A 20,338-nucleotide genomic window follows, 5' to 3' on the forward strand; every position below is an offset into this window, starting at 1 on the left:
TGAAGTTTCCTCAAAAAATTAAAAACAGGAAACAGAAGTATGTATGATCCAGTAATTCCACTACTAGGTATTTACCCAACGAAGATGAAAGCACTAATTTGAAAAGATACATGCAACCCCATATTTATTGCATTATTTACAATAGCTAAGATATGGGGACAACCCCAGTGTCCATTGACAAATGAATGGATAAAGAAAAATGGTACATATATATAATGGAATATTCCTCAGCCATAAAAAAGAATGAGATCTTGCCATTTGCAACAACATAGATAGACCTAGAGGGTATTATGCTAAGTGAAATAAGTCAGACTGAGAAAGACAAGTACTGTATGATTTCACTTCTATGTAGAATCTAAAAAAAAAAAGAAAAAAACCCTCACAAATGAACAAACAAAAAGCAGAAACAAATCCATAAATACAGAAAGCAAACTGATGGTTGCCAGAGGAGAGGAGGTGAGAGGATAGGCAAAATGGATGAAGGGGAGTGGGAGATAGAGGCCTCCAGTTATGGTATGAATACAACATGAGGATAAAAGGTCCATCATTGGGAATATAGTCAATGGTATTGTAATAATATTGTATGGTGACAGATGGTAACTACATTTGTAGTGAACATAGCATAATGTATAGAAAAGTTGAATCACTATGTTGGCACACCTGAAACTAATGTTACATTGTGTGTCAACTATACTTCAACTAAAAAAAAATCCAAAAGAAGGTTAGAAAAGAGGAAAAAGGGAACAAAGGATAGACGGGACAAATAGAAAACAAATAGCAAGATGAGATAGATTTAAACCTAACTATATCTGGTCATGTTAAATATAAGGTTCTAAACACCCAAAATAAAATGAAGAGATTATTAGATAGGATAACAAAGCAAGAACCAACTATATGATGCCAATGAGAAGCACACTTTAAATATACAGAGACTAACAGATTCAGACTAAAAGGATGAAAAGAAGAGATACATGGTAACATTTACCAAAAGAAAGCTTGAGTGTATATTTAATATTAACAAATTAGATTTCAGAGTAAATAGTATTACCATAAACAGAAAAGATAATTTTATAATGAAAAAGGATCAGTTTACCAGTTTATTAGAATCCTAAGCAGTTTAAGTCTATATCTAAATATGGACCTTTAATATAAATGTAGCAAAAACTGATAGAAATGTAAGTAGAAATAAATCCACAATTATAGTCAGAGATTTCAATTTCTTCTGTCTTTAATTGATAGAACAAATAGACAGAAAATCACTAAGGATATAAAAGAATTGCACAATACAACCAAACAATTGGATCTGACACCTATATAATACTTGCTATGTAAATTGTTTCCCAAAAATTCCTGTGTTGAAGCCCTAACTCCCGATGTGACTCTATTTGGAGTTAGAGTCTTTAGAAATGTAAATGAAATTAAATGAGGTCATATGGGTGAGATTCTAATCCATGGTGACTGGTGTCCTTTATAAGAGAAGACACCAAGGATGTGTGCACCCAGAGGAAAGGCCATATGAGGACATAGTGAGAAGGTGGCCCTCTGCAGTCAAGGAAAGAGGCCTCAAAAGAACTCAAATCTGACGATACCTTGATTTCAGACTTCTGGCTTCCAGAACTGTGAGAAAATAAATTTTTGTTGTGTAAACCACCACATTTGTGGCATTTTGTTATGGAAACCCTAGCAAACAAATACAACATTCCTCTTAAGAATAGCAGAATACACATTCTTTTCAAGTACACACAGAACATACACCAAGATAGACCATATTCTGGGCCATAAAAAAGTCTCAATAAGGGGTGCCTGGGTGGCTCAGTCATTAAGCATCTGCCTTCGGCTCAGGTCATGATCCCAGGGTCCTGGGATCGAGCCCTGCATTGGGCTCCCTGCTCAGCGGGAAAGCCTGTTTCTCCCTCTCCCACTCCCCCTGCTTGTGTTCCCTCTCTCGCGCTGTCTCTCTCTGTCAAATAAATAGGTAAAATCTTTAAAAAAAAAAAAAAGTCTCAATAAATTTAAAAGGATTTAAGTATCTGACAGAGCATGTGATAACAATGGAGTTACATTGGAAATCAGTAACAGAATAATCTCTAGAAAAATCTCAAAATATTTAGAAATTACATACTTCTAAATAATCAATGAGTTGAACAAATCAAAAGGGAAATTAAAAAGTATTCTGAATAGAGTAAAAATGAATATACAGCATAACAAAAAGTTTTGGATGCTGCCTAAATAATATCTAGGGGAAAATCTGTAGCAGTAAATGCCATATTCAAGAAGAGAGGAATCAAATCAGTGAAGACATATTTTACTTTCAGGAATTAGAAGAGTAAATTAAACCACATTAAGCAGAAGAAAAAATGATAAAGATCAGAGTAAGTAGACAAAATCAATGAAACAAAAAGTTGACTTTTTCAGAAGTCAAAAAAATTAATAAACCTACAGCCAGACTGATTAGGCAAAAGAGAAAACTTACACATTATCAATAACAGGAATGAGAGAGGTGACATCACTACAGATTCTACAGATATTAAAATAATAAGAGAATATTAAGGACAACTTTATGTCAATAAATTTGACAACTTGGATGAAATGGACTAATAAATTGAAGACAAACATTACCAAAACTCACTAGGGAAGAAAAATACTCTTCTTCCCTACTAAACATTTAAGGAAGAAGCAATACCAATTCTAAACTCTGAAACTGAGGAGGAGAGTTCAGCATTATTCTGAGACTAAAACTTGACTTAGACGTTACAGAAAAAGAAAACTACAGACCAATATCCTTCACTGAATACAGTTCTAAAACAGAATTTTACCAAATTAAACCCAACAACATATTAAAATGAGAATACATCGTGACCTAGTGGAGTTTGTCCCTGGAATGAAAAGTTGAAAATTCAAAAACAATTACTTCATTACATTAAGAAACTAGTAAAAACATTATCATCTTCATAAAGGCAGAAAAATCATTAAACATAATCTAGCACTCATTTCTGATAACAGTTACCACCAAAGCAGACATAGAAGGGAATTTTCTCAACCCAATAAAGGGCATCTATGAAAAACCTATGAGGTAACATCATACTTAATTACATTCAGGTGAGAGGATGAATGCTTCTTCCATAAAGTCAGGAATAAGAAAAGGATATCCATCCTCACTGTAACTATTCAGTATTTTACTGGACGGTCTTGCTAGTACAATAAGGCAAGAAAAAAGCCACCCAAGTTAGAAAGGAAGAAGTAAAACTTTACTCTCAGATGACATGATTCTGTATGTAGAAAATCCAATGGATCTACATAAAAGGTACTGAGTTTTACACGGTTTCAGGATCTAAGAATTAATTTTTCTATATATTAGCAATGAATAATTAGAAATTGAAATAAAAATACTATTTTTATGGTTTTCTGTACACTGAAAACTAAAAACATTGGTGAGAAAAATTGAAGAGCCAAATAAATGGTAAAATACGCCACTGTTCATAGGTAGGAAGACTTAACTGTTGTGTAGCTGTCAATTTTTCCCAATTGACCTATATATTCAATGCAATTCTAATAAAAATATAACCAGGCTATTTTTTAGACATTGATAAGCTGATTCTAAAATTCAGATGTAGATACAGAGGACCCAGAATCATCAATACAATACCAATACCACAATAACACAAACATGGTGGTATTGATGTAAAGGCAGATAAATAGATCAATAGAACAGACTAGAGGGCTAAAACAGTTCCCCAAATATATGGACAATTCATTTTTGACAAAGGTACAAATGAAATTCCATGGAAAGAATAGTTTTTTTCAACAAATGATGCTGGAACAATTTTATACACACAAGCAAGGAAACTGATTTGTTTCACACCTTGTATCATATACAAAATTTGACACAATATGGATCATAGACCTAAATGTAAAAGTAGAAAACGTCTAGAAGGAAACATCAGATAAACTTCTAGAAGGAAATGGAAGAGGTCTCTATGACCTCTGATTGGTCGATGATTTCTTAAATACAACACCAAAAATATAGTATATAAAAAAACCAAATTAATAAACTGAGATTTATTAAAATTAAAAAACAGAATCCACACACTGGGAGCAAATATTTGTAAAGCATGTATCTGAAAAAGGTCTTCTACCAAAAAATACAAAGAATCTCAGGTAGCCTGGTGGCTCAGTCAGTTAAGTGTCCTACTCTTGATTTGCACTCAGGTCATGATCTCAGGATCCTGGGATCAAGTGTTGGCAAAGATGTGGAGGAATTGGAACTCTCATTCACTGCTGACAGAAAGGTTAACAGCACAACTACTGTGAAAATCAGTTTGTAGTTTCTTAAAATGTTAAATATACACTCAAATGATCTAGTCACTGCTCTTGTAGGCATTCATCCAAAAGGAATGAAGGCATATGACTATACAAACACTTGTACATGAATGGTCATAACAGCTTTATTGGTAATGTAAAAAAATTAGAAAAAACCCAAATGTCATAAACAGGTTTAATAAATAATTATATATTCGTATAATAGGATACCAGTCAGCAATAAAAGAAGTGAACTATTGATACATGTTGCAACATGGATGAATCTTAAAATAATTATGCTGAATGAAAGAAACCAGACCAAAAAAAGTTGATACTGTATTTTTTCATGTACATAAAAATCCACAAAATGTATACATATTTATAGTAAAGCAGATCTGTGATTATCTAGGAACTAAAGATTTGGTGGGAGGAGTGAGATGGAGGAATTATAAAAGTACGTGATGACACTTTTGGAGGTGGTGCATGTATTTATTATCTTGATTGTGATGATGGGCTCATGGGTGTATACATATGTTAAGATTTATCAAATTCTACACTTCAGAAAAAAAATATTACAAAAAGGAAATACTGGGCTCTATATCATAGCTCTCTTACTGTGGTAGACTTGATACTGTTCAAAAATATTCTCTATATCCATGGAAGGAGTATACTTCCCCAATCTTTGATTTGAGGTGGGCTATGGGACTTTCTTTGGCCAATGGATATTGGCAGATACAAAACAAGGAGGAGCTTGAAATGCTGTTGTGTTTCTGAACTTCCCACTCTTGACTTTGTATTGTAATTAAAATGGCTCCTCCTGAGTCACTGTTGGTCCTTCATCCTTAGCACCAGAATGAAAAAATGTGGAGCGTAGCTGAGCCCAAGCCACAGGAGGCCCAGCTGTACCTGCTGTTGGAAGCAGAACCACCTAGTAAAGCACAACCTACTGACCCTCAGGTGACTTGGAAACACATGAGAAATAAATCCTTATTAGACTACGCTACTACGATTTTGCAGTTATTACCAGCAAAAGCTAATGGATAGTTCAGTCTAAGACAGCCTTGTTAAAATTCAGATTTGGAGCCAATCATACCTACCTTTGAATCTGGGCTTCCCAAGAGGATCAGTTTCTCTCGTTGGACTTGAGCTAAAGTCAGTTATATTACCTGAGAATAGAAGATAATAAATGATTTTAGCAAAACATAAAAAAGCTTCTCAAGAAAATGAAAAGTATTAAAAACTATAAATATTTAATATGCCTCCTGGTCAACTGCTTGTGTATAATTATAATATGTGTCCACAATAAAAGGCCTTTAATTGTGTCCTGCTGCAGGTGTTCTGAGTATACCAAATAATGACTTAAAGATTAAAGTAGGCAATACTCATTAATAAATTAATATATGATTTATTTTTTAATTAGGTTCCACACCCAACATGGGGCTTGAACTCATGACCTTGAGATCAAGAGTGGCATGCTCTACTGACCGAGCCAGCCAGGCACCCCAAGATATGTATGATTAATAATGACATCTGATTTAGTGAGAAACATTGGGTAACCTAGATCTTTTCAGGAAGACTTCTCTAAAAAACTTGGGTACCTTCTTCTCTGTCTCTGAAGGGAAGGACCATATTCTATCTCAAAGCTTTAAACATGAGTATAATTTCAAAGTTTCAAAGGACTGATATTACTCATAAAATTGAATAAAACAGATAATCCAGAACTGAGACTCTTTTCCCCTTAACTTGAAATCTTTTAGCACTTCATAGCTAAGCATCCAGTGTGAAGTGACTGACATACTAACCAAGATCTTCTCCTGAGGCAGGAGCTGTTGGTTGCTTTTCATCTGTCTCTGTTCTCTCTGAAGGGGCTTCAGTAGGCCTAAGTGTGGCCCTCAGGGGTGGAGAAGTTACTCGGACTGATGAAATGATTCCTGTAATGGAGAGCCAAAGCAGTCAGGCTTTATAGGGGCACTGGCAAGTTCCCCATTTATTTATTCCATAAATATTTATTCAGCACTTATACTATATGACAGGCCTGGAGAGAAAACAAAACCTGTGTCTTTGATCAAAATGGATGTGTGAGCCAAATATGTTGAAGCACTGTAGATATTGTGAAAGAACTGGATAAGCTCACAGAGAAAGTAAGCAGACAGAGTAGTAATGTCTATGGGGAAAGATGAAGGGTGGGTGAGGGGAGGGTAGGAATGTCTTCACAGAGGTTGTGCCGATAAAGAAGTGAAATAATCAGCAGGTAGGTATGAGAGCTATATTGGGGCAGAGGTTGCAGGAAGAGACAAGCCAGGGAAGCATGAGACTACTTGTTGTGTGAGAGCCAAGAGTACTTTGGGGTACCGTGAGAGCTGACTGTGGAAGGACAGGAAAGGCCAGATCATGAAGGGCCTTCCATACCATAGATTTGGACATTGTTTTTAGGTGACAAGGACCCACTGAAAGATTTTCACTGGGAAAGTAATAAGATGAGATGAGAAGGGGATGAATGGTCAGGTTGCAAGTCTGGTGGCCAAGAAGGAAGTCAAGAGACAAAAGCAGCTATTGTAGGCAAAGGAAGAGCAGGTGAACTACATAGGGAGCAGTGGGATTAGATGGAAGGTGTTTTACAGGAAAGATATCAAGGAGATGGAATGGCTTGACGTGGAGAGTAACTAGCAGGCATGGATCATGGCTGAAGAAGAAGGAAAAAGATGCTTAATATAACATCTGTTCTGTTGACTTCTACAATATATATTCTTGCCCTGTTGCACAGGCTAGAGCTGCTCATGTTTTAGCCCTCAGTCTCTCCGCTAGTACAGTAATACTGGGGCCAGCATGAAGGCTGGTGAACAGGGGAGCTTTCAGTGAGATGTACAGGATTTCATTTCAGGAGATAATGGTAAAGAGACGACGGGATATCACATTTTCCATTACCCCCTATAGGTTGGCAACGTACAGTACCTCATCCAAAATAATGCACTTGTTGAAAGGCCTGAGTGAGCTTCTGTCTCACAACGTTTAAAAAGCAAACTGGCCTAGATACACAGGGGTGGTTTCCGGGACCACACGCACCCAGAATCAGGATAGAAGCCCAGTGTCCAGTGGGACTCACAGGGTCCAGTTTTGGGGGCCAACACAGGCACATGTCCCATGCACCAAGGACTTGTCTATCGCCTGAGCTAGCATGCCAAGAAGGGCTTGCGGCTGTCTGGGCAAATGAGCATCACAGAGCAAGAAGGTACAGGAGAGACATACCTGCGCTTCCTGGCTTGCCGGTGACATTATTTGGTGGTAAAGGTTTTCTTCGTGGGGGCACAGGTCTGGGTGGCAAGGGTGGGCGGCGAGTGCCTGGGATTGTGGCTACGAGATTATATTACAGATAAAGTTGCCATAAGGATTCACTCCGTAAACATGTCAGGTTTTAAAAAATGTAACATTTGATAAGTACCAAGTGGATGACAGAGGACAGATCCCATAGGAAAGTGTCTATGAGTAATATATTCTGATATTCCTCTAAATTAATGTTGGTAGTATACCCAGGAATAATGAAGTCCATTAACATATGGGAAAAATATCCTCTAATTATAGGTCTATCTGCCTTTTAAAACTGTACAGATATAGAGAATTTAACATCTTTAGTTTCTCATATAGGCACAACAGTTTTTCTGAGTTTCACTGTCTCCCATTGCCTTTGATTTTCAGACTACAATTTCTTAGGTCATTTTAGCTTTAAATTGTTAAAGGATATAATTTCTCCTTTAGTGGATGTTCCACCCCACCACCCAAATCTATTATATAATAATAACTGAATAAACGCTTTCAGAACTTCTCAAAAGATTACAACAAAGCAGCCTTGATGGCAGAAGCAATCAGCCTGTGCCTGTGGAGAGCAGGGTCAGTATGAACAGTTGTGCACTGCACAAGGGCCCTGGCAAGGGATATGTGAGTGGGAGCTGAAGTTTAACACGCACACTGCTCACCCAGTGTGAGCCCTGGTGCAAGCCTGCCCACCCAGAGGAAGGGCACATTTTACTAAAGAGTCTGCCTAAAGGGCAGAGGGAAGAGATACCTTTTAATACTATGCACAGATTATCTTTTCATACTTTGCACAAATGCTGGCAAGGCTAGAGGTGCCTAGAACAATCCACCTGAACCCAAATTTTAAGTCTTGTGTTCTAGGTTAAAAATTCACCTCTTTCTTTGCATAATATATGTTGGTTAAAAAAATGTTCAAGTAGAAGTGGCAACCTAGGAAAATGCCCTGTGACTTTAAGTACTTCTTGGGAGACTAGCGAGTGTGCACTTGTGCGCATGCAGGGGAGTGAGTGTGATAACAGAATATGGCTCTGTAGCCCAGGCATTAATACACTAGAGTAGGTTTCATAGCAACCTTTGAAATGGCATAGAATTCTTACTCAACGCAAACCTTTCCAAGTCACCAGCTTCATAATTTTGGCCTAGTATATAGAGCACAGTCTTAAATTAGGAACATAAATCCTATTGGGCTAAAGGATATTATAGTAAATCACACAAGAACAAAACTTGAACATGATGAAAACTAGAACCCACAGTGACTCTTCAGCATTTGTCCACTGTGACCTCTCAGAACATTATACAAAGTGATTCTTGAATTAGTACCCCATTAGAGGTTCTTGTTAATATTTAATGTGTGCACAGAGCACTATTTATTTCCCCAAAGATAATATTTTATTTTTAAATTATTTTGGGGGGGAGCTCGAGAGTGAGCATGCACAGGGTGGGGGAGGGGCAGAGGGAGAGAAAATCTTAAGCAGACTCCACACCTGACGCTCGACGCTGGGCTCCATCTCACCACCCTGAGATCATGACCTGAGCTGAAATCAAGAGTCGGATGCTTAACCAACTGAGCCACCCAGGCGCCCCAAAGATCATATTTTAGAATGTTTCTTTAGCAGCACCCATGTACTGTTGGCATGGTCCTCTGAGAGCTGTGAGGATGCTGTTTTTGCTACAGCATTTGACACTGCAGTAGCAGAGAAGAGCAAAGTAAGGGCGTTAGTATCTTATTCCTTACCTGGTTTTTTGGTAGAGTGGGTAGAGTCCACTGACACATTTTTACCAGCACCTGATGGCTTTGGTGCTTGCTTGACCCCTGTGCACAGACATAATGAAAGGGAGTAAGTAGACAGCAAAAACGTGTTAGATGTTTTTTCACAGAAACTTGGTAATCAGTGATAATGTGCATTCAATGCGGAACAGTGGCACTGGTGTTTTTGTGCCCAGGCATTTTAATTGGCTTCTCCTGTCTGCATATAGAAAATATTCAAAGCCCTATATTCATTAGCTGTAATAGTTTTTCTGAAGAGTTAGTGTTTGATTATGGATCATGGTTTTGTCTGAGTTTTCCATGATGCCCGCACTGTACTGCCTTCCCGGTGGTACGGTCTCACCAGGCAGACTTCATCTTCAGTGACTGGCCATTTTTTGCCAATATTCATGAGTACATTCTGTGGTTTTAAAAAAAGTTTTCCTCCAACCCCTTCAATACCCCCCTAAAACCTCTTAAAATTCCAATGTGTTAGGATTTATCCTTGGTAAGTTGACTTTAAAAATATTCCTGGAGAAGCCTTGGCTATTATGTTGATTCAGCCACAAACTGGATCCGTACCTTTGAGACTTGTAAATTAGTCCTGGGCAGGCACAGAGCTCCAAATTGCTATTTGGAAGAAATTGATTTGAAAATTGTTTTGTATGATATTTTATCTCCTAAGTCTCTCAAATATAATCTGGTGGTTATTAGTCATTCACCGAAATACCCATGCTTGGAGTTTGAATATCTATCCTAAGGATGGGGGAACCAATTTAGGTTTTGTCTTATTTTTTGAATTGTTATGCTTTCACATTATAAAATAATCTTCCCTGATGTGGCTGACAGTCTTCGTTAAGAAAGAACAGAAATAGACATTATCCATACAAACAGACAAGAATCTATGGACTCTGGAAACGAACTGAGGGTTTCAGAGGGGAGGGGGTTGGGGGGATGGATTAGCCCGGTGATGGGTATTAAGGAGGGATGTATTGCAATGAGCAATGGGTGTTATATGCAAACAATTAATCATGCAACACTACATCAAAAACTAATGAAGTACTTTATGGTGACCAACATAAAAAAAAAAAATCCATACTCTGAGGACCTGACTATAATTCACATACTTAAAAAAATAAGAATATTTAGTATACTAGTCTGTACATTAACAAGGACAACCAAAATCACAAGTTTATTCACTATGTTCTACACACTTGATCTTGTTTAATGTGCAGGCAGATACATTAAAATAATATTGATTAAAATACAGGAGAAGCTTTACTTGCCAAAAATCAGGTATTAGCACATTAAATGATGAAATTAAATTATTATAAATCAACATTTTAAACAACACAGTAACATTACAATTATTAATATTATAATTATTATTAATGCTATAATAATTATAATTAACATTAATTTATAAACCCCAGTATTGCAATCCCATACTCTCTGCTGCTTGGTTAAGAGAGAATATATAAAATCATGGAGAATGTTTGTATGGAGCCATGAATTAAATGTTGCTTATTTGTAGTAGGAAGAATATGTTTTTGGGGTCAATGACTATTTTGTGGCTAATCCCACAGGCATGGTGAAAACAAAGGGCTCATTAGTCTTCTTCCTGTGCTCACTCTCAGTGTAATGTGGTCAGAGAAAGGACTCATTTGGGTGTTTTGGTTGGAAAAGGACTCATTTGTTCATGGCACAGAGGAAGGGAAAGTACTTCCATTTGTGTCACTGGGATAATCTGGCATGGTAAGCCTGATTTACCACTACTCCTTGAGAGTAAAAAATGTATTGTGTATTCTAGAAGGCTCTAGAAGGCTAATAGACTGTGTGTGCCTTTAGTGATTCTTCTTCACAGCATTTTCCCAAATCTTTTTAACTGAAAAACAAAAACAAAGTATTTTGGTTCAAAGCACCTTCCATATTCATTGCCTTATTTGATCCATACAACCCTTCTGTGTGGGAGATACCATTCAGGTCCCACAGATGAAGAAACCCAAGGCAAGGGAAGAGTAAGCAACTCACAGCTAGGAAGTGTTGGGACTCAGACCGACATGCGCCCAGCTTAAAGCCTAGTTCTTAACCACTAAGTGACATAGCACAGTGTACTGTTTTCCTCTTGTCAGCTTCTTGCTTCTGCTATTCCTCACAAAGACGCTAAGTGACTTTAGCTTTAGAGTCCTACCTTCTGCCTTTTGGGTGGTTTGAGGCATCACCACTGTGTGTGATCTAAATGGCCCTGCCTGGCAAGCATATGTCATCCAACCATGCCACTAATATGTGGGACTCAGAGAATAGCAGATCCTGACAGTGGACAAGTCCTCCAAGCCACAGGGGCTAGTCAATTGGAGATACAGGAGAAAGTCCAGAATTCTGCAAGCCTACTTTATGAGTAAGAGAAAAATCAGCAGAAACCAGCTCTTGTGTCACTTTCTTTATAGATAGAGACAAAAGCATCTTACTGTTATGATCCTTAAATGTAAGGACCCAAATCAATCAACAGCTAACCTGGACTTTCTTCAGCCTTCAGAAACAGATAAAAGTTGACAGGGTAGAAAAATGTTGGCAAGAACCCTGCCAAAGTCACCCATGGGACAGGGCATTGAACTGGGACGGGGGATGAACTCCGATTCTGGCCATGCCTATACCTTGCTGTGGTTTGTGTGTCAGCCAGGCAGCAATGTGAGCACCAGAGCCCAGACACCAGTAAACCTCTTTTGCTCTGAATCAGAGAGCAAGTGAAGGCCAGAGGTAGCAGAGAGGCAACGGAAAGGCAAAGGACAAAGCCAGGAAGAGAGATGCTATGGAGAAAGAATTCTCAGGAATTGGCACTTAATCAGCCTATCTGGCCCAGGCTGTGACCTGAATTCTTTTTCCCTCAGGCAGGATTAATCAACATATTTTTGAAAGGGCAGTGTTGGCTCTGGAAGCACCAAGTGGAGCTTTAGTATGAGCCTCCCAATTGCCATATGGGAGTTCTCCAAAAATCTCTGGATTTGCATAGTTTACCCCTTAGCAATTTATTGTCAAAAGTGAAGTAATGATTTGGGTATTTTTAACCATGGTAACAAAAATGTTGCAAACAAACACAGTAAACTGAAAATCCATTTCCAAATGTATTAGACACTATTCGCTGGGACCAAAAAGGGGTGGTATTTATGCATGATTGGTCTCTGTGTCTTTGTCTCCAAATCTTAACACCTTGCTACAAAGCCAGGAGTGATGAGCCAGCAGACTGGAAGGTTTAGCCACAGCCCAGAAAAACACATTCCTCATCTTGGAGGAGTCTGGTTTCTGGTTGTCAAGCACACACTGTGGGGGCAGTCAAGTGTGGATTCCTCATTAGGAGGCAGAGAGAGGTCTCAGGTTCAAGTATTTAACATATCTGCTAAACCACATGTGTCAAGTTGGTTTCCAGACCACATTTTGCCTGAAACATAATGCGCCTTCAATAAATGTTGGTTGGATGAAAGAGTACCTGTACAGCTCAGCAGCTTCCTTCTACAAGGAAAAAGTTGGAGACTGACCGTTGATGGAAGAATTTAGCCTACTCTGTGCTGGGCAGACAGTAAACATTTTCAGCTTTGTGGACCATACTCTCTCTGTCACAATTGTTCCACTCTACCATTCTATTATGAAAGCAGGCTATGTTTCAACAAAACTTTATTCATGAAAATAGGCCGTGAGCCAGATTTGGCCTGTGGGACTATAGCCTGTGTGATCTCCTGGTCTAGTGCATGCCTCTTGCCTCTCTGCAGTGTAGATCTCAAGTTGGCTGTAATTTTTAGAACACATCAGTGAAGCCTAAACACATCTCTGGAAAACCTCTAAAAGCAGAGTGCTGGAAAAATGACCTACGTACAACCTCAAACTTTGTAGGCTAATTTCAGACTTTGAAGTGGAGGCATATTTACAAATATAGCTAAGAAATGCATATAAAGCTGGGCAAATATCTGTAATGATGTTATGAAATAAGAAACCTGGCTCAAGATGGTTTAAAGATTCCTGGGGTTTATGAAATCATTGCAAGATTTTTATAGAGGCCTAAATAATCAAAGGTCCATTGTTTTGAGGCCTCAGAATCTCTTTTTGAGTCTTCCAAGGGCACAATCTTAAGTGGCCTAAAACCATGAAGAATATGTCCTATAAATCCTAAACACTTCTTTTATCAACTGATTTTTCTTTTTAATGTAAAATATCTGGGCTAAAAATTTTAGCAAGAAAAACTGCAGGAAAATGTCTGTGAGATGGATGAATAATAAAGATAAATATTCTGGGCAAGATGTCAAAGTTGATTAGGAATCAGGTGACACAAAAATTAAGTCTCATTAAGACTCAATAGAAGCGAGAAGTAAGTGTGGATGAGATAGGGGGACTGGGTCAGAGGAGAAAATAAACTTAATGTAAATACCTGCATTTCTGGTAAACAAGCCAGAACAAAACTATGAAGAATCAAAGTAAGGTGGACTCACGTAAGTCAGTAATCTGGAGAGAATAGATTTTAAGATACTCTTTTTCTCACGAATTCTTAAAGACCTTATTCCCTAAGCAAATAGTCCAAGAGCTATTAAATTTTCCATTCATTATATCCTACATGTCATCTATGATTCCCAATTTTTATACCACTTACTTCCTTTTTTGCCTTATTGCATTGGCTGAATACCCCACTACTCTTTTCAGCATAAGTGGTAAAAGTAGGAATGCTTGTGTTCTTGATGTGAAGAGAAAAACATTCAGACTGTCATTATTAAGTATGATGTTAGTTGCAGGTTTTTCACAGATATCCTTTATCAGAGTGAGGAAAATTCCTTCTATTCCTAGTTTTCTGAGAGTTTTCATCATGAATGGATTTTGAATTTTGTCTAATGGTTGTTTTTTGTATTTATTGAGGTGATGGTATGATTTTTCTCCTTTTCTCTGTTAATGTGGTGAATTATACAAATTTGTTTGAATGTTGAGCCAACCTTGCATTCCTGAAGCAAATATCATTTGGTTGTTATGTGATCTGTAGTAGACCCGGAGATACATCACCCTGACCCCCAGTCAAAGATCTCTCAGCTGAGGCTGATTCTGAAGGAGCTGAAAGAGGATGCTGTCTGCTGACTTCTGCTGACTTCATTCCCCACAGATGGGCAGCATTCCCCAAAGGGGAATTTCAACAGACAATAGAATGGGTGCAATGCATTTTGGTTGGAGAAAACAGCTATTTTGATATTTTCAAGAATCAAGACTATATATGATTTAGTGGACTGAATTTAGAAAAGAAAAATTCTTTTTCAGTGTTTTCAGAGACACTGCAAATTTTGATTTTGGAATGAGTTACAATTTCCAATTCTAGTTCTATTAAGAACTTCCAAAACTGGTAAAAAGAAATTGAAGTGTGAATTCAACAAACGTACAAATTTTGAATGAAAACATTTCGAGTTTGGAGAGGATCAAAAGGAAATAAATTTGTGATCATTACCTGTTCCCATTCCATTCTCTTTGGGAGTCCTACTGGGTTTGAGTCTACTAGGTCTTATAGTTGTCTTATTCAGAACTACAATAAAGTGGGAAATAAATAGGTTAGAAATGTTCTTGTTAAAACTTTCAACCAAGGCAAACAAAAGTTCCCAAAAAATTGGAAGTCATTTAACTAGGCAACAAAAAAATTATCGCTCATCAAAAACTATTGTTTAGAATATGGAAACCACAATTTTAGTTTAAAAATCATAGACTTGATTTTGGGAAGAGAGACCTGATTTTTTACTCTGAGGTAATCACTGGCTTGAAGAACTAACTGGCAAGGGAATTTATATGTCTAAATGGGAAATCCCTCACTTAATTTCTAAGCACTAGATACATTCCAAAACAGAACTGAAGAAAGATCAGGACTACCTATACACCCAATGAAAAACCAAAACTTGAAGTGTCTTTATATGCCAAGGTCTTAATTCATAACTCATAAGTTTTGTGGGTCTTTTGCAGGGGTCTCCACATACAGGTGTTCCCTCTTAACCTGGTACAAGTCCATTGTTGAACATAGAGTATGATGAAATCATTTTAATTTCTCTCCTGCTCTATGAAGAGCCAGAGCATTACCAGCACTTTAAGAGGTAACCTGCCTTAGCCTCTGGAAGACTCTTCAAGAAAAAGCACGAAGTATATTGTGGTTGAGAGCGCAAGCTCTGGACCAGATTGCTTGCCTTCAAATTTACTTCCTAACTCTTCTCATGCCTTGGCTTCCTCAACTGTACCCTACAAGACACATGGCAAGCCCTCAGTCAGTGTTAGCCATTGTTGTTACAGTTTCATTATTTTATAGAAACCTTTAATATAACCAGCCACACATTAAGCTCTCAACAGCTATCATGGTACAGAGGGCACATGGAGATACATTTGTTTATAAAAGATGTCTGTGCCTAATTACCTTTAGGTCTTGGAAAAATTACTGCAAAAAGCCCCCCAAAACAAAAAACAAAAAACACATGGACTCTCCATAAACCAAAGGATAAAAATAATTGTTTCTTTTCCCACATGCCTGAAGAGATGTACACAAAGAACATTAATTTATAATGCAGCTTCATTATTTAGAACTTTAAGAAGACTTAGAATTGCAGCAACAAAAGGACAGAAAATGTCAGTGTCTTTGGTCCAACTTGTGCTTTAGCATAGGAGCAATTTACATGAACCAAATCAACCTGTCCATTTTCATTAACAAGCTCCAGTGAGGGAGATCCTAGAACTTTTGGAGAATTCAATAAATGTAAAGTATTTTCCAATGCTTAATTATCATTTTTACTGTATATGACCTGTAAAATGTGTGTGTGTGTGTGTTTTATCATCTGGAGGAATCAAGGAAAAATGTTCTCCCAGAACAAGGGTCTTTTATACTAGAAGAGACCATCTCTTCTTCAATAACATTTGAGAGCTAGTAGTATCTGAACAGCTAACTCTAATGCTATTCCTATAATTGCCATGGAAAACTGAAGGAGTATGTGTGAGATTTACACACAAATGCTATTCTAAAAATACTTCTCTACTGATAAAGTTCCAAGGGAGTCTTTATATCTGGTCATCCTTAAAAACCTTAGTCACATCTTATCATTACCATGGATTCATCATTTCCTCTCCACTTATCCACAAGGATCTGAATTTCTGCACATCCTTTATTGCCATTTAGAGATATATATCCCTCCCTTGGTGTATGTTGCTGTTTCAACACATTTTATACCTTCTCAGGTGTGCTGATTATTTAGGTCACCGGAAAGAGAAACAACTTACTGGGTCTGATGTGTGCTTTGTCCGGTATTCGGGGCCTCACAGGAGGAGTATACAATCTGTGTGGTGCTGAAACAGAGGAAAGGCTTCGTATTTAATAACCAACATTCCATTAAATGGGATTTAGCATCCTAGGGACCAGCAACTCATACACATTGCATGGAAGTGGAAAGGATGTTCTGAAACCTGCAATTATGCATTACAGCATTGCTGCTGAAGGAAAATAAAACAAGCAAACACATTCATGACTGGAAATAAAGGCACACAGAGTGGGATAAGTCATTTGTAATGTATGTCAAGGATTAGTCTCCATTTAGTCCATCTTTCTCAAGGGCATTTATTTTACCCAACGGTTGCTTAACATGGTAAACATATAAGCCAACTAGCCATCCATCCATCCACATCTCTCAATTGGGAAGTCAGAGTGGAACATTATTTTGCCAAAGAAGACAGTAATCTCAAAGATTAAAAAAAAAGTATATATTTTTAGGTAGGTTGAAAGAGTGGGAACATGTGGTCTCTATCAAACTGTCCTAGCTCATGAACCCTGAAATGAATACTCGCTTAGTCCTATCCATTAAAGCTTTAGGAATGGGAGACAATGACTTCTGTTGCCCTGCCTATCAAGAGAAGGAGAGCAAGGAGCAAGAACTGGGACAGGCCCTGGGAGCAACATACCATCTTGTCATTTCCTGCTCCTGTTACTCAGGGCCTGGCATGGTGAGGACTCCTAATGAAGACTTGCGGAATAAATTTAAAAAATGAGCGACTATTGTAGGCAGGCAAATTTTTGAGAAACTGAGCTGAAATACTTTTGCTTCCTAAGATTTTAAAGTGTGTTTTCATCCTGGAATTCCTCCATCTTTCCCTTCCTTCTTCTCTGCGCCCCCCGCCCCCCAACATACTACACTCACTGCCTCCTTACCACTAACTCTCCTGGTAATGCTTTAGCTAAGACTGGAAAAAATTTTTCTTGCAAACTATGTAAGTAGATTACATCATTTTGATGATTTTGTTCACATCTTGAGTGGGTATTTATATAATCATAAATCAGCAATGCCTTGCCTACCAAGTTAAAAAAAAAATACACCTGTGAAACAGATTATACTGTAGCTCATTTATAAGCTTCCAATGTGAAGAGTGATGAGCAGAATTTTGCCATACTTCAGGCCAAAAACAGCAGATGCATACTGAAATTCTCTGTAGGTTTAGTGTGGACCTTTCAAAATGTAGCAGCTAGAGTGAACAGAGGTACTGATGTTATAAAAAATTAATTCTCATTATACCCTCAAATGGTGTAATGATGATTTGCAAATGTTTTTCTTCAAAATTCTCTTTGACAGTGGTAGGAGTCCCTGTGAATTGAATCTATTTCAGTTTTTCATCTTAATTTCTTCAATGTTAGATTGTTTTAACTTAAAGAAATACAAGGATCATGGTTATTAGTCTCCTTCTAGGACAAACATGAATTTTAAAACTTTAGACAGGAAAGGGATATAAAGCAGAACACAGAAAATAAATAACACAGAAATAATCAGGACTACACTCAGTATTTCAAAGCCTATTTCATAGGATCAGAATTTTTGCTTTATTTTTTCCCCACAATCTTTACTTAAATCTAGACAGAATTTTTCATACAAGCACAGGGGTATAACTTAAGTTCAGCCTGTGAATTACTCATATAGTTCATCACTGAATAACACGTGGCCTTGAGAAAACTGCTCTAGGGCTTTAATTTTAAACTGGAAGAAAAAAAAAGTGCTTTGTGAACATATGTCCACATAGTTTTTAATGACTAGTAATTTTAAAGGATGCTTTTGTACCTAGTTTTATAAAAATCTATTTAAGAGCATTAAAAAATACTGCATGAAGATAACATCAAAATGAAACAAACAGGATTATAGGAGAAACACCTTGAAGTTGTCATGTTCTGCCCAGCACAGGGAGAGGGTAAGGAAGATGTAACTTTCCCTGGGGTGGGGCAGTGATAAGGGAGAGGAAATAAGTAAAATAAACAGTGTCCCCATAGTACGTCTAGTCAAGTGGATTTCTATTACAGTGTGAGAAAGGCAAAGAAGAGTTTGACTATTTCAGGTTTTGGGTTATGGCGTGCTGCAGGGAACTTAGTAGACAACGGAACAAGGGTGTCCCAGAGAACAGGGGTTGGAGATTCTACTAGCAGGCTCTATGTCGGAGGTTTTAGGCACAAAATTTCTTTGGAGCACTTGGCTCCCATCGTGGAGGGTTTAGAGATCAAAAAGCCACACAGGTCATGGTCCATGCATGGGGAGAGTGTGAAGACCAAGAGGAGTCATTTCACCCCCAGCACCTCTCTCAAATTGCTGTGTGCTGTCTTACGTCTCTGATGCCTGATGCTAAAAACACAACAAAACAGTTGACTGACTTCCTCTTCCACAGAGCTCAGGCACACATTTATGAGGGTTTGATGAGGGTGATCTAGGGACGCACAGCATGCCCTTGTGAAAGTGGACCCTCTTGGTAATGCAGGCCTATTGGGCTGGACCAGATGGCTAATGCTACTCCCACCCTTAAGATGGGTTCTTTCCTAGGGTGTTCTTTGTCGCCTCATACCAGTGAATCCCTGGTGAACTCACTCTAAAGATCCTTGGTCCAAGCCTAGAAAAGTATGAGTCCTAGGGCAGCACAGTTTAGGCTCAAGCTAATGAACCTCAGAACATAGAATACATTGAATAGATATATTAAGACATTTCATATAATGATATCAGATCCTGGATATACACCCCACCAACTATAAAATTCCTGTCTAGTAGAACCATGTTCTAGAAAGAATTTGATAAAAATTCCACATACTCTAATAATGGTGACACAGTACTGACATTCCCATTAAAGTAAGAAAAAGCAAAGCAAGGAAAAAATAGGCCTCTAATCTTTTATTCTCAATTCTGAAATCTATAACGCTTTAAAAAGCTGAAATCCTTTCTTCATCTGGCAACACAACCTGAACTGAATAGTCTTTTTTATGTTGCTTATTATAAATGTTTATATGTTTTGCTGCAAAAACCATGTATTTCATTATGAGAATCAACTATCTTCTATTAAGACATTAATTGCTTCTATTAAGCAAGAACATAAAAAAATAAACATACAAAAATGAGGGTGTGTTATGGATGTAACATGATTGACCATCTGTTGTTAATGCTTGAAGCTGGTCATGAAGACATGGGAGGGCTGCCATTATATTAGGTTTCTTCTGTGGATTTATAAATAAATAAAAAGTTAATAAATAGAAAGGTAACAATGTAAGTAATAAACATTTAATACATAATAAAAAATTAAACAAAACAAGTAAGAAAAGATTGAGAAAATTTACAAGAACTATCCTATGCCATAAAGTGCTCTAGTCATGTTTGTTTAGAATATGTACTGCTTATTATAAAATACCTTAAAATTATATTTTTTTAATAATTTTTCTTATTATTTCAAATTTCTTACACCAGATTTTCTCTACAAATTATAACTGACAATAAGTAAAATAAGTGTGTCTTCCAACTCCTTAAAAAAAAGTTTACTTCTGTGTTTTAGACTTCCTACCATATGAAAGATGTAGAGATGAACAAAAGGGATCATTTAGAACAGAAAGAAAAAAAAAATCCACAAAAATCCCAGAAATCCACAACTGGTTATAAGCTAAGTAGGATAGAAAAATACAAAAAGGATAGACTACTGAGAACATGA

At 37.4% G+C, this 20,338-nt stretch overlaps 1 protein-coding gene across 1 annotated transcript in view; it reads right to left on the minus strand.

The window, feature by feature from the left end:
• The window catches only part of ABI3BP (ABI family member 3 binding protein), a 239,679-nt gene that overhangs the window by 29,509 nt on the left and 189,832 nt on the right, over positions 1 to 20,338 (minus strand). Inside the window, exons 55-60 of the mRNA XM_032406430.1 lie at positions 16,625 to 16,690; positions 14,826 to 14,900; positions 9,344 to 9,421; positions 7,546 to 7,650; positions 6,102 to 6,230; positions 5,397 to 5,465 (exon numbers count right to left, since the gene is read on the minus strand). Coding sequence (XP_032262321.1) covers positions 5,397 to 5,465; positions 6,102 to 6,230; positions 7,546 to 7,650; positions 9,344 to 9,421; positions 14,826 to 14,900; positions 16,625 to 16,690 — 522 coding nt within the window. The remainder of the gene's footprint in view (positions 1 to 5,396; positions 5,466 to 6,101; positions 6,231 to 7,545; positions 7,651 to 9,343; positions 9,422 to 14,825; positions 14,901 to 16,624; positions 16,691 to 20,338) is intronic.

The sequence above is a fragment of the Phoca vitulina genome, unplaced genomic scaffold, assembly GCF_004348235.1.
Source record: "Phoca vitulina isolate PV1807 unplaced genomic scaffold, GSC_HSeal_1.0 scaffold8, whole genome shotgun sequence".
Taxonomy (NCBI): Eukaryota; Metazoa; Chordata; class Mammalia; order Carnivora; family Phocidae; genus Phoca; species Phoca vitulina.